Source organism: Schistocerca gregaria, chromosome 2 (assembly GCF_023897955.1).
Source record: "Schistocerca gregaria isolate iqSchGreg1 chromosome 2, iqSchGreg1.2, whole genome shotgun sequence".
NCBI lineage: Eukaryota > Metazoa > Arthropoda > Insecta > Orthoptera > Acrididae > Schistocerca > Schistocerca gregaria.
This window is the reverse complement of record NC_064921.1, coordinates 582628324-582643389: the sequence shown is the minus strand read 5'-3', so window position 1 is coordinate 582643389 and position 15066 is coordinate 582628324. Positions and strand designations below refer to the sequence as shown.

General features: G+C 39.8%; 1 protein-coding gene across 4 annotated transcripts in view; it reads right to left on the bottom strand.

The window, feature by feature from the left end:
* The window catches only part of LOC126333508 (arf-GAP domain and FG repeat-containing protein 1), a 97226-nt gene that overhangs the window by 40256 nt on the left and 41904 nt on the right, over positions 1-15066 (bottom strand). For all 4 annotated transcript variants that reach the window (XM_049996743.1, XM_049996744.1, XM_049996742.1 and 1 more), the window contains 2 exons: positions 7198-7398; positions 3969-4106 (listed from right to left, as the gene is read on the bottom strand). In XM_049996743.1, the coding sequence (XP_049852700.1) occupies positions 3969-4106; positions 7198-7398 (339 nt within the window). The remainder of the gene's footprint in view (positions 1-3968; positions 4107-7197; positions 7399-15066) is intronic.

The window sequence follows — 15066 nt, the reverse complement described above, 5'->3', positions numbered from 1 at the left end:
AGTTTTCAACTTTGGAAAAAACTGCCTGCAGGGGCCAGGTCTGGAGAGTAAAGAGTATGAGGCAGCACAGTGATTTCATTTTTTGTGCAATAGTCACACACCAACATGGACAAATATGCGGGTGCATTATCGTGATGGAAATCATAATTGTCTTGCCATAGTTCTGGCCGTTTCTTTCTCACAGATGTCACAACACATTCTGACAGTAACCATCAATTAACAGTTTGGCCCCATGGCACAAATTCATGATGAACTAATCATTCAAGGTCAGAGAAAACTATCAGCATGGTTTTGACATTTGACCTGACCTGATGAGTGTTTTTTGGTCTTTGAGAACCTTTCCCAACACATTGTGGAGACAACCTTGGTCTCAACATCATAACAGTAGAACTATGTCTCACCACCAGTTATGATTCTCTCGAGGAACATCTCATTGTCATTTGCGCGATCCAAAAATTCTTCCCAGAGAGCCGTGTGAAGTGGCACTGGGGCAGTAGGAACAGTGGCAAGAACATAAACACACACACTGCCAAACACCCTGTCATATTCTACGCGGTTCTTATAGTAACCCCGGTAGCCTCAGAGGGAGGGGGTCCGCCGAACAGGAAACCAGGTTTCCTGTATGGCCAGACAAGTGGAAGGGAAGCGGCACAAAAGCTGTTTCAACTCAGCAAGGTGGTGGAAAAAACCACGGCAATTCCATTGAAGGATAATGGTATCCAACTGTGAAGGCATGAAAGAACCAGGGGAAGGGGGGATAGGTCACACCTTAGAAGTGCTAACTGCCACCAATTTCGAAGTACCCTGATCAACTTCCATAGGAGCTGCGGGTCGAGCAACATCCAGCTCCTGAATGGACGCTAGATGCTCCACATCATCTTCAGGTGCAGTGGTGAACTACTTTTCTGTCTCTATGTCCTTCTCCTTTTGCTGTATCTTCTTTTTGGTAGGATCCCGTTTGTCCTTTGGTTTATCAGGCTGAGTGGGTTTTTCCGACCCAGTCTCATGCACCGAGGAAGACCTGGAAGCAATACAGCCCTCAGATGGTGGCTTTTTCAGCCACTGGCTGACATCTGGAAGGGCAGTAACCGTGGAAGGGAGGGCACCAAGCGATCCCTTCTGTGCGAGGGGAGCCGGAGGTGGTGGGCACTTCTCCGTCACAGAGGTGGGTACTTCAGTCCCCAACGAAGGAGAGGTTGTTACTACTGATGTTGAAAACAGGGGAGCAACGGAAGAGACTTCGTACTTGTGTTTAGCCGCTGTGTTAAGTGAACCTGTCCAAGGTATTATACTCCCATAATCTTCCATTCTTTTTCATAAACCGTGCAGTGTGACAAGCAAGGTGGTTTCTGTGCGCAGTTGACACAAAGAGGGGGTGGCGAACATGGGACATCGAGTTGAGAGGCACGTCCACAATCTCGATAGGTAGGGTTGGCGTCACATCTCAATGACATATGTCCAAACCTCCAGCACTTAAAGCAGCGCATGGGAGGAGGGATGTAAGGCTTAACATCACATCGATATATCATCACCTTGACCTTCTCGCGCAGGGTGTCACCGTCGAAAGCCAAGATGAAGGCATCGGTGGAGACCCTACTATCTTTAGGTCCCCTGAAGACACATCGTACAAAGTGGACACCGCGACATTCCAGATTTGCACGGAGCTCGTCGTCAGACTGCAACAACAGGTCACGATAAAAAATAAGTCCCTGAACCATATTGAGGCTCTTAGGAGGCGTAATGTAGACTGCAACATCACCGAGCTTGTCACAAGCAAGCAATGCCCATGACTGTGCTGGGGATGGTGTCTGTATGAGAACTGCTCTAGATCTCATTTTAGACATGCTCTCAACTTCTCCAAACTTGTTCTCTAAATTTTCCACAAAAAACTGAGGCTTTGTGGTCAGAAATGAGTCTCCATCTGTTCAGCTGCAAACCAGAAATCAAGGAGAATGTCTCTGCAATATCCTTTCTTTCAGGAGTGCTAGTTCTGCAAGGTTCGCAGGAGAGCTTCTGTAAATTTTGGAAGGTAGGAGATGAGGTACTGGCAGAAGTAAAGCTGTGAGGGCAGGGCGTGGGTTGTGCTTCGGTAGCTTAGTCGGTAGAGCACTTGGCCGCAAAAGGCAAAGGTCCCGAGTTCGAGTCTTGGTCCGGCACATAGTTTTAATCTGCCAGGAAGTTTCAATCCAAATGCTGGTTTGGTGCAGTCCCTCCTTGTCACCTCCTAGCTAACCTCTTCATTTCAACTTAAGTGCTGATCATAACTGACAATCTGCCTTATTCGACACATCTAGGCCTGCACCGCAGGTCTTACCCTCTAGCATCGCCCCAATTTTGGTTTTAAGCAATGACACGTGTTGTTATATGTGCTCAAATATTCTTTTCATTTTATTACGTTCCTTGCTAGACTTTTTCTCACAGAGTCGTTGCAGAATATTTTTATTCCTTACTTGATCAAACCACCTGATCTTCAACATTCTTCTGTTAGATCACAAATGTAACATAGCAGTGAGTGGTGCTCTCTTAAAAGGGTCGCGAGTGAGACTGACCGCAAATTATACCATCTTCTCGCAATAACTGAACAATAATCCCTGGTGGAGGAGTTGTATTATCCTTTTTTGCTGCCCTTTAGCATTCTTAAGACAGTGTTTTCAGTAATCCAAACAGCCAAACTATAAAAGGAAAATGAATAAGATATTACACTAAACTATGAGGTGTATTTGTCAAAATTTCATGGAATATAGATTTACGTAGGAGTACCTATATGAGGACACAAACGTAAATATATTTTAGCTATCAATTCAATTATACTAATATCAATACATATGTGAGTACTGTAATTCACAGGACCATGTGCTTATTATTTCTATATTTCTTTGCTCACTGTTCGCATGCTGGTTTTAGGAGGGGGGACAGGTCTAGTAAAGCTTCAGTCCTTGCAGGTTATGCAACTTGTCTCCAGTATGCACCCATGTCAGTGTTCATTCGATGAACAGTTACCTCACAGGCCTAGTGAGTACAATGCACATTCCACACAATTACTTCATTTCTTTCTTTCTACCAGCATTTTTTTCTTGTCAGAGATATGTTCCATACATGAGGTAATATATCATGTATTTCTTCAACGATGAACGTAGCTGGTGGTCACATTAATATGGCTCAATTGTGCAGATGCAAATGTAACTTTTTAATAAAAACCCATAGAATGGCTTCAACAGAACAGGGTCAGCAACAATACTATATGCGAGCAGCTGTAATTGAAAGAGTGAGACAAATGAATCTTGCAAATTTGCACACAAGGAAAAAAAATCAACTACATTTAGCTGTAAATTTTGACATTTCACCATGATGACAGTGACAACACGTAGTACAGGCTTCAGAAGACACGAAGGTGTTGGAAGATTATACCAATATATGACATCGCATAGCTTACAGAGATTTGTCAGACCTGTGTAAAATGCGCACATATCTTGCTCAAGGACGTCCCCAATGTGCTCAATAGCATTTTGGTCAGCTCACGTATGGGAAGCAAACTAAAAGCTGTGCATAGACTGCAGGCTAATGTTTCATTCACCAATGAGAGACTATGGCCCAACATTTAAGAGGTTTAACTTAACGTCCTGCAAACATTACCTCCACGTAAAAATACTTCCAGCAATTGTCTGAACAATAGTCTTTTGGCTATTAAACCAATAGCCACAGAAATGTGCCTTTGAAGTCTTTCAACACAGGAGTAGCACATTAAAGAAGTGGGCTTAATTAAATTACAACGTCTGCCACAGTAACATAGAAAGACAGACCCACAGACTAGCACTAACTGTATAATAATAAAATCTTATGGGTATAATGGGATTAAAAATGGCCTACATTTTCTACATCCAGCCTGAGAAAAGAAGTTATTGATAAACTATAAGCTCCATACTTTTTTTCAATATATTACTACATATTTCTATGTGGTGATCTCTTACCTGAAAATGGGTTTTGCATCGCTGCTGGTTCAGGCAATGAAGAAACTCCACTGGCTGATGTGAGAAACTGAGAATTTTGAGATGGTGAACCAAATACTGAGACTGGGACAGTTGACGTATTTGGAGATGACCATGCACCTAAAATAAAGCAGATTTTATTAAATTAACGAACAAATAGAACATCTACTGATATTCATCAGCACAAAGCTAAAACGTACAATGTAAGAGAGAGATACATGTTTGTGTCAAATGTATGAAACTTTCTCGGAGATTAAAACTGTGTGTCCGAGATCCTGGAAGATTGCCTGTCATCAACAATACTCTTACCAACTGAATTATCTACGCAATACTCATGACCCACCCTCACAGTTTTATTTCCTCCTGTACATTTCTCCTGCATACCTAGTGGAGTAGTACTTGTAAAAGAAAGGATATTGCCAACAAATGGCTTAGCTGCAATTATACAGCTATAGCAGGTAATACTGTAAACTCCCACAGGCAGAGATTAGGGTTTAATGACTAACTGATGGTGAGGTCAATAGAGAGACAGAACAAGCTCACACTGGAGAAGGAATTCAGCAGTGCCATTTTAAAGGAATGATTCCAGCATTCACTATAAGTAATTTAGAGCCTAACACTGGATAGTTGGATGAAAAATTCATCCACTACCCTCCCAAAAACAAGCCCAGTGGCTTACCACCATGCCATCTCATCTGGTTAGAGGCAGAGAAGGAAGAATATGATAAGATGAAGAGGATGAAGAAGAGAAGGAGGAGGAGATGCTTATGACTAGAAGTTATCCAAACAGACCTGGGAAGACCACAATAGAGGGAGGGCAATTGAGAGTAGTGGGGGAAGAGAGTGTGGAAAATGACAGATAGTCACATATATGCATTGTGTCAATAACACTTTTGCTCATAATGTACAAGCTGAATTCTGGCTACAAATAATAAATTTAAATCATGAGGCTTTGAGGCTATTTACATACATGGAATTCTGGAATAATACATAACAGCCAATTTTCTTATTTGGTTTCTCCGCTTTTAGTGTGTTTGTGTTTTCTATTCTTCTAGCATTTTCCACCTGAGCATCTGGCAGATGATTTAGGAAAACCACAGCCCTTCAGTCACAATCTTTTATGAGACTTCTCCATTTACAAATGCTGTAACTGCAGGGCTCTCTGTAGGTTTCAATTACTTGACACTGAAGGAGAGTAAAAATACTTGCAAATCCGATGTGTTCTCTTGCTGGCACAAGGTAGTTGTACAAAGGTGGGAGAGGAGGGAGGGGGTGTACATGTAATTATGTGAGTGCTTTAGCTTGAAAAATTAATTGTCAAAAAATAACAAAATTTTCCATGTTGTTGAGCATGTTGATGAATAAACACTCCAACCATTTAGTGAGTTGATGCCTTTACTCCTAAATTATTAACAATCTGTAAGAACTTTCCATAGCATATTTTAAAACCTTTTTATCAACACAGAATAGAAGCACTGCTGAAGCCAGAAAAAAAACTAAAACTGATCAATGATGCAATAGGCCAACTGAGAATTCTTATTCAGCCACTCCACTTCCAGTAATTAAGATAATTTAACAATGGAATAAGGTTCCTGCAAAACCTAAAAGGTAATGTGGGCACAAGAGGAATGTGGAAAAAAAAAAGGATTTTAAGCTTATTTATAGACTTCCATCTCCTAAACAAAAGACTTGCACTTTTAACAACCAAACACATAACAAAATTATATATTATGATCAACGTGCTCACTTCCTTGCTCCAACAACAATGAGACTCAAACTAATCCACTATAAAGGTGAAGAGATTTTGGAAAGATTTTGAGATGGAAGAAAGAAGCAGAAAGCAAAATAGTGAAGGTATATGGCACCAACGAAAACTGAAATCATTGAGATTTATTCACATGATACATTGTAAGCCAAAGTAAAGTAGGAAAAAATAGATGTAATTTAAGTAAAACTCTAAAAGAAGAAAACCCTAACACACACACACACACACACACACACACACACACACAAAACACCTCAAAACTGAAATATATCAGATGTCTGACTTTTTGAGTTTGCCATGTGAATGAAACTATACAATGTAGGTGAGCATTTCCAATTGTGGCATTTCCCTTATAAACAAGAATATATACTCCCAATCTGAAATAGGTCAATCTTTGATTTATACCTGTAGATCCCTCTGTGTACAAAAGGGTGGAAGTGATAATGTGCTTCATATATCTCTGATAGGTTTATCAGTCAAAATCAAGTGCAAGCCTTTAACCAAACAACAGACTGCCAGTTCATTAAACACATGATGCACTTTTCCAAAGCAAGGCACACAGAAAACAGAGGATAACACAAAGAAATACTGAATTTTGCCTTCAAAATAATTTTTTACTGAGGTAAAAATCATATGACCTTGACTGGATGTCATAAGAAACCATATCAATCCTGTAAGGACAATGTCTTAGGAGCAGCACTGTTGCGATAACAAGCACATCATACTGCCTCTAGTTAAAAGTTTGGCTGAGCTACAAAAAATGAAAAATTAATATCCACAATTGACACAGATGACTGCCTCTGCAGCCAAATGGTTAGCATCACTGCTTTCAGTGCAGGACTCAGGTTCAATTCCTGGAAAATGCTCAGATTTATCTGAAATAGGGAGGTCTGGAACGGGGTCCACTCAACATTATGAGACCAAATAATGAGTTGCTTGAATAAAGAAACAGCAGTAGCATCACTTGGATTCATTTATTGGCAATACTGGTTGGCACGATTGGCAGCATGCTGACCTCATGTCCCAAGATCATAGACCACTCCTCAGACAGCCCTAGAGGCAGCAGTCAAGCCAGCCTGAACAGGCTTAAGACCTAATCTCTGAGTGGGGTTAACATTCTGTTGACACACCAAAGGTGGACAGTTAGAAAAATAGTTAAAATATCAGCAGGAGGGGAGAGGGGAGGGAACATCTGTTCGAGTAAAAACTTGGAAATCTAGGAATTACACAATTTTGCTGAAATGCTTTTAAGTTTCCATCCACATCTTGCTCCTTTGTTTTCAGCATTTCAACTTTTCCCTTGCTGGAAAGAACAAGATAAGTTGGTGACTATTCCCCTCTGCACCACAAATTTTCAGTTTGACCAGGCAAAAAAAAGAAAGAATCTACTGAATTTATAGCTGATTATTAGCAAAAACAACAAGAAGAAGATGTTTGTTTACTCACCTGTGGCCCAGTCACCTCCCTGTGCATCCGAAGCTTGTGATTTCATCAGACTGTCCAGGTCTTTAAGGGCAGCATATCGATCCTCCGACGGTGGCTGGGACTGCATTGTTCCAGCAACACCCACAGAACTTGCCGATTTGCGTGCAGGACTTCCGAAAACATTATTACTCATTGTTGACAAAGCTGCTGCAGTAGGCATACCTGTAACATGTCATTAATGCTAAGCAGTTGACTGAGTGTTCAATCCATTTGCCCCATTGTACATAAGTCACTGATTTCAAATGGCACATCTACACATCTACTAACCAAGCACTGAACCATAAGTAAAGGTAGCAGGGCTGGCACAGTCATAACGAGCTAATGCATATACTGAATCTCAAGCTTTCGCAAGTTTGAAACTAGTCTCTTCATTTGGACAAATGAGCAGTAAGAAATGGGAAAGATAGGCATATGAATCTACATGTTCTCATGGCGTATTAATTGCTCCATAAAATTATGGGAATTCAGCTGTAACCATACTTAAGTCTGAAGCAAATATTTCAGTTTCAAATTGTCCAGCCATCTTTGAAGCAAGGCTGACAGATGTTGAAGCACTCCAGTCCATCTCATATATTGTGAGGGTGAGCCACGTGCATAAAAGTAGATGGCCGATCATGGTGGAAGGAATGGAAAGTAAGTCAGCAGAGATATATGCTAGCATGACCCCTCTGTGGAAAAGTACTGTTTCACAAATTCTCGTCAACAGAGAACAGTACCACTGTCTAACTGCTAGTGCTGGACTCCACTGCACTGGCAAGAATTAACTCACACAGACAACCGAACTGTCTCACTCTCAACTAGAATTTGTGAAACATCTTTCATAGAGGGGTCATGCTAGCATTTATCTCTGTTGACTGTGTGGTATTTCTTGCTTCACGATCTTCCGAGTACTGATTTGCACTTATGTATGAAAGTGGATAGGAGTGCTTTGCAGTCAGTCCATCTCACTTGGTCTGTAGATTGCAAATGGTTTGCAGCCAAAATATTAGTAGCAGATGAAGTACGGTTAAAGTTAAATTCCTGTGATTTTATGTACCACATGCAGATGTAGTCTCCAAAACAAGTGATCACAACTGAGAGGCCTATTATTAATAAGCTCTTAATAAATTATATTAAACACATGAGCACAAAAGAGGAGGGTCCATCTGGATAAGGGTGCTCTGATCTTTGTCTGTGAGGGGACAAGGACAATGGATTCACTGACTGAGATGGTGCCAACGAGACAACTAAAATATCAATCTGGGTAACATAACTACTTAAGAATGTTCCAGTAGAGGTCCTGTTAGAGAAAATAAGGGTTCAGAACAAGAAAGTCTCAACGGAGAAGGATCATTAGCTGTAACGCTGGAACTGATGGCCATATCCTTGTGGTAGAAGTTTGACAGAAATTCTGAAGGCAATGTAAGAGCAAGACTTAAAACTGTATTTAGGATTCTCACAGGAGACCGACAGGGTGATCAAAGACATCAAAGGTGACAATGGCAGCAGTTTGGCAGCTGGAGGTGTTGCAGATAAATCTGCAACACAGTAAGGGGACACCTTCCGCAAAGACGGGGTGGACATGGTCTTAATCCAAAAATCTTGCTCATATAAAAGGAGGTGGGGGGGGGGGGGGGGGGATCGGAAGAGTATGTAGATGTGGTACCTACTGTCACCAGAGCTAGACTTCATAATATCCTCACTAAGATACCAAAAAAACATGAGGCAAGCTAAGAAGGAAGGATGGTGAGTACCTATGTCAGCACATGAGACAATGGAAGTGCCCCTCAAGACTCACTTCCTCAAATGTACTCTGGCAGGTGATTTGGACAGGAATGCAGTCCCTGTGAGTTATTGGTTTATAAGACATTATAACCAATGGGAGGACTGGGTATCTGCCTCGAAATGTCTTGGTAGTGGGAAGTTCAACTGCTTAAGTCACTAAGTCCAGCAGGTATCTTTCAGGGTCTGCTGCAACAAGCAGTAAAGGGATTAATTAGACTCTCATCCACACTGTTCAGTTAGTTTGGCTGCTGTTGTCATTCTGAATTATTGGCGGACAGTAAAGGTTGATTTCATTCCAAAACCAGGGAGAATTTATCACACAAAGAGAATGTGACCAATCAGTCTGTCCTCCTTTCTTCTAAAAAAAGTTAAAAAAGCTGGTTAACATGCACATTCAGAAAAGATGGTTATTTCAGGTTCTGCTACACAAAAACAAACATGCACAGCAACCACACAAATCGTGTGAAACAACACTTCACCAACTTGTTTGGAAGGCAGAAAAAGCACTGCACTTTCAGGAAATGGCACACTGTATCTTCCTGGATAATGAGGAGGGGTGGGGGTGTGGGGGGGAGGAGGGTGGCTTTTAGTAACACTACCTTCGAATCCATGGTTAAAGTTGCACAAGTAAACAGCATCAAGATCACTGTACTTGGGTGGGTAAAAGACAATACTGAGTAAACAAAAGGTAAAACCCACCATTAATAATGTGGAAACATGTCTAGAGGGTGTCTAGCAAGATAGGGTCTTGTCCCTGCTCCTGTGGAAATTAGTGACTAATAAGCTCATTAACCCGCTAAATACTATTTTTGCCAAGGACACACAGATGAACAGTCATAACATTTGGCAAATTTGCAAGTACTGTAAACAGACTGATACAATGCACTGAGCAAAATTGCTGTAGGAAACAGGATTTAAGCGTTACTTCCAAGAAAACTAGAGTTCACCAGGAAGCACACCCAAGACACATACTGCAATTTTAAGCTCTGAAATGAAAGTCTACCAATAGAGACGGTAGTGAAGTACCTAGTTACCCTGGATGCGTAACTAACAAGGCCCCCCCCCCCCCCCCTCACATAAAGAATGTATGTTCCAAGGCAAAAAGTGCTCTTATATGCAATAGAAGGGCCTGTTGAAAACACTGAGGTCTTTGCCCAAAGAGCAAAGACTAAAACTACACCTCTGCAATAGCCCTATGGTTTTTATGGGGCTACAGTGTGGTGGAATTAAGTACAACAGAAGGCAGCTAAGGGGCTTGAGAAGGTGCAAAGGCACCATACGGGCTGGAATCAGCAGAATGCTCACTGCTGGGTTGAAAAGCATGGTGGACATGTTCTCATTACATCTTTTGGTTACAAAGGAGGCTGCTGCAGGAGAATAGAGGTTAAAATCAATATTTGCTGCATCTGACACTAATATAACGAATCACATAAACAAAGGATTGGTCAGGGAAATGCCAGTTGATTTTAAATTACTTCTAGCTTCTTCAATAAATCTTCCTATGTAACCAAAGGAAATATGGAGCAGTGGAGGAAAGAACTATGATGCCATTCCAGAGACAGTCTAGTTTACTGATGGGTCGAAAGCAGTCGTGTGTGCTGTGGTCGAGGTATACAGGCCTGGTCTAGGAAAGTGAGAGGACACTCTCCAGAGAAGCTGGCCCGGGCATTCCAGATAGAGGTATTTGCCATCAGAATATGCACAGATGAGATTAGTGAGAGCAGTCTCTCTGTGGAAGCTGGCCCGATTACCTCAGGTGGATATATTCACTATCAGAATATACACAAAGGAAAATCTACAGAGGTATTACAAGGATTGTAGCATCTACATTCATTCAGATAGCATCTACATTCATTTAGACAGCCAAGCAGCTCTGAAATCTCCATCATCCCATGCAACATGATCAAATGTCATTGCAGAATTCCATGAAAGCCTTTTGAGGCTAGTGGTAAGTAACAGGGTAGCCCTGCTGTGGGTCCCAGGTCACTCAGAAATCAGTATTAATGAACAAGCTGAGAGGCTGGTCAGGGCAGGTGTGATGAATCCATCTGTTGGACCGAAATCAGTTTTAACTATCACTAAGGTGATAGTAAAATTTAAACTACATATCCGGATCAGGAGGTAGCACATAACAAAACTGGACTAAAATCCAAGACAATGATGTCAAAACCATGTTTCAGGAAAAGTTCTACAATCCTTGGCTGTAACAGGAGGCAGATTAAACTCACTGTATGTTAAATGACTGGCTTTGGGAACTTTAGGAGACAGCTGCACACAATGGGTATAGAGAAAGAAGCCTCTGAGTGAAGGCTATGGTACAGAGGATGAAACTGCATTATATTTTATCTTCCAATGCGAAGCACTGGAGGCCAAAAAGACACAATATTTGGGTCATTAATTTCTGAAGAAACTGATTACCAGAGATCTCATAAAGCGACTCCTATTCTTAAAGCACATCGGATGGCTTTCATAGAATGACAAAGAGCAATAACACACAATAAACTCAGTTTCGTTGTAGCCAGCCGTAGATGTTTTGTCCGCCCCGTTTAAATAAAATCAACTCAAAGAGAAATAATAAAGACAACAGCAAACTAGATACATTGCAAAGGCAAATTTATGTGACAAAGAGGAAAAAGAGACAGACAGACAGACAGACAGACAGACAGAGAGAGAGAGAGAGAGAGAGAGAGAGAGAGAGAGAGAATGCTAGATCAGAATTATTAAACAATCATCCACATCCATATTACAGAGCTCCAAAAAACCATAACCAAATGGGTCTCTTCCGATTTTAGAAACTCCTATGCACGAGGGATGTTTGAAAAGTCTGTGCAAAGTCCGAGAGATGGCACCACCAGCGAGTATCGAGGTCATGTTTAGTTAGTAGCATCTTTGGAAAGAATGCACAGCAAGTTTCAGCCAGATTTGTCTATTCCTTTGTCTTTGGAATTCATGTGAATCAAGGAAGTCAAGTGATTGTCAAAAAATGGATGAAAAATTATTTCATGTGATGATTAAACATTACTTTATGAAAGGCAAAACGCCTCCATATTCAATAACAACAAATTTCACTGTTTCAGGACTTTTTCTTGCTGATGTTGGACTAATGATGGTTGAAGCAAAGAGGACATAAAACATCCGCTACCAGTTTAACAAAGCTCTTTTACTATCTTTAATGTATCAATTCCTAATCTAGTTCCCTAGCATTACCTGTTTTAACTACAATCCAGTACTTTTAATTGATATTCATATTATTATCTCCACTCAAGGCACTACCCTTTCTGTTCAACTGTTCTTCAAAGTCCTTTTGTGTGCCTGGCTGAACTATTCCTTTTGTCTGAAATTAAATTTCCTTTCGAAATTTCTTCTTTGTTTCCTTTCACTGCTTGCTCAATGTAAAGAATGCATACAGGCTATGATCGAATCGCATTCTCTTCTTAACTACTGCTTCCCCTCCATGCTCTCCAGCTCTTGCAGCTGCAATCTGGTTTCTGTGCAAGTTGTAAATAGCCTTCCGATGATTCTATAAAAAAATGTTTACTAAGGCATGATATGAATAAATATCTTCCACTTCACATTAGACTGCCACAGTTACAACTTTGTATACAACTACATGAAGCAAAACACTCTTCACTTTACAGGTCATATTAATAGTTGTCAGCACATGTGATCACCCTTCCAGGAAAACTAACTGCCAGAGCAAACCTTTGATTTCAACAGTCTCTCTGTGCTTCCTGGCACCACTTTCTCCTCTGAGACTACATATGATACAAATTACACTCCAAAAGCATGAGATACAATGTTCTCAGAAACTTCAGCATCTAATGTTGTCTTATTTTCCATTTGTTTGATGAGAATTCTGATGCTACTTTGATTATTGATTTGGAAGAAAAATGGAAATGATAGTATTCTTTTTAACACTAATTGCTAGAGTTAAAAAATGTGATAACGTATGGAAGCAACAGCTGCAAACTATCAGCTATAAGCTTTCAACTTGCTAATTTTTATATTCTGGCAACAAATTTGCAAATGTTTATCACAGTGATTCTTTCCAAAACATTAACTGCAAAACGGAAAGAGAATAATGATCAAAGCTGACAAAAGAGAAGGTTACTCAGCTGACACTAATTAATAACTGAACATTAACAACACAACCCCAACAGCATAACTAGTAGTTGTAAAGTACAATATTTTCAAGACTGTCATCTAGCAATCATGACTGTTTTCCACCATCATTGTATAACCAGCACTGACTCACTATCAACTTGGCGTACATCTTCATGATTGCTCAACAATTCACAGTCAAGTGCCAGGCAGAGGGTTCACTGAACCACCTTTCAGCTATTTCTCTATTGTTCCACTTTTGAATAGTACATGGGAAAATGAACACTTAACTCTTTCCGTGAAAGCTCTAATTCCTCTTATTTTATTATGATAATCATTTCTCCCTATGTAGGTGGAAAAAAATAATATTTTTACATTCAGAGGAGAAGGTCTGTGATTGAAATTTCATGAGAAGATCCTTCCACAATGAAAAACACCTTTGTTTTAATGATTGCAACGTCAATCTGCATGTCATATCCATGGCATGCTCTCCCAGTTTATGTTCACTTCTTAGAGCACTACCTAAAGACAAGACATTTTCTTTCCCTAGGTGGTAATAATGAAATCTGGATTAGGTTTACAAACCTTTGACTGTCCCCTAGACACAATTAAGTTGTTCAGTTACTGTCTGGCCACATATCACAGACATGCACTACTTTTGAAGCATTTCTTTCAAATACACTATTTTCATACATATTGGAATACATAATTGCCAGAAACTTAGGCAACTTCTCACTCTATGAGAATTGAAAGATCATTTTTGCTTTGTTCAACACTAATCTAGTTGTTCACGTATTTTAACAAATATTGTCAATGAGTTTACAATGATTTACTATTGAAAGATTAGTTATGGCATCAGAAATAATGCAATTTAAATTTAGTATCAATATTTCCATATTCAGAGACACTTAACAATATCACATGAAATATTCAAAAAATGTACATAATTTTTTTGTAAGTCATTAATGAAATACCAAAACGCAACAACAAAAAATAACATCAACCAAAAATAGATGACTACCACATGCGCTTCACTTCATAATGTTATTTCAAACTTAGCAAGTTCAGAAATGTCTTAGAATTTACTTAAGATAGGTGATTAGTAGTATTAAAAGAAAATTCCCTTCAGAAAACTAAAATTACAAGAAGACAGAATGGCTGGCCAATATTTTACCCTCAGGAGGTAAAATTCCATTACTGTCAATAGGCACATTTAAATGTGGGAATAACTAACTATTGCTAGCTTTTTAACTTGTTACTTTCTCCTAACCTAGAAAAGACGGATAGGTTAGTGAAAGTTGGTAAGGTGAAGTATGTCACTCAGTCTACAGCTTGGAGGGATCCACCTACATTGAAAACTCCTCAACTTTCCCTAACTATCTCTTTCAGCACTGAGGAAAGAACTAACATTTTCAAAAGCTAAGAATTGCTTTTTTCTACTTTTACATGTACAGTACAAAAATTTTGCCTCCTAAAGGCAAGTATGGACCTGTAATTTTGTATTCTTACAATTTTAAAGGCAATTAATAAATGGAAGCAAGTGGCATCCCAAAGAGCACAGAGTGATCAGAGGCACTCACTCCATCTTCAGGCCACGAAACCAAAATATTTTGAGCACTTAATCACACAATTTTAATGTTGATAAGCAAGAGTTTCCAATGTGCATACAACAATCAAATTATTTTTTAAATTTTGATTCCTGGTAGCTGTAACTGATTCTAAGACGTCAAACAGTCTGTTGCAGCCTGATCTTCAGAAACAAAAACATTCCAAGGGTTATTGCAGCAGATTTATTTATAAAGTTCCAAACAAACACACTAAAATTTGTGAAATGGATAAAGAACCTAGTTATAAAAAACACTATTTAGGGAAGACGAGAAGATTCATTTTCTCTCCAACACCTGCAACAGCTATTCATGTGAATTTTTAATAATATGCAAGCTGTGCACCTAACTAATTTTACAC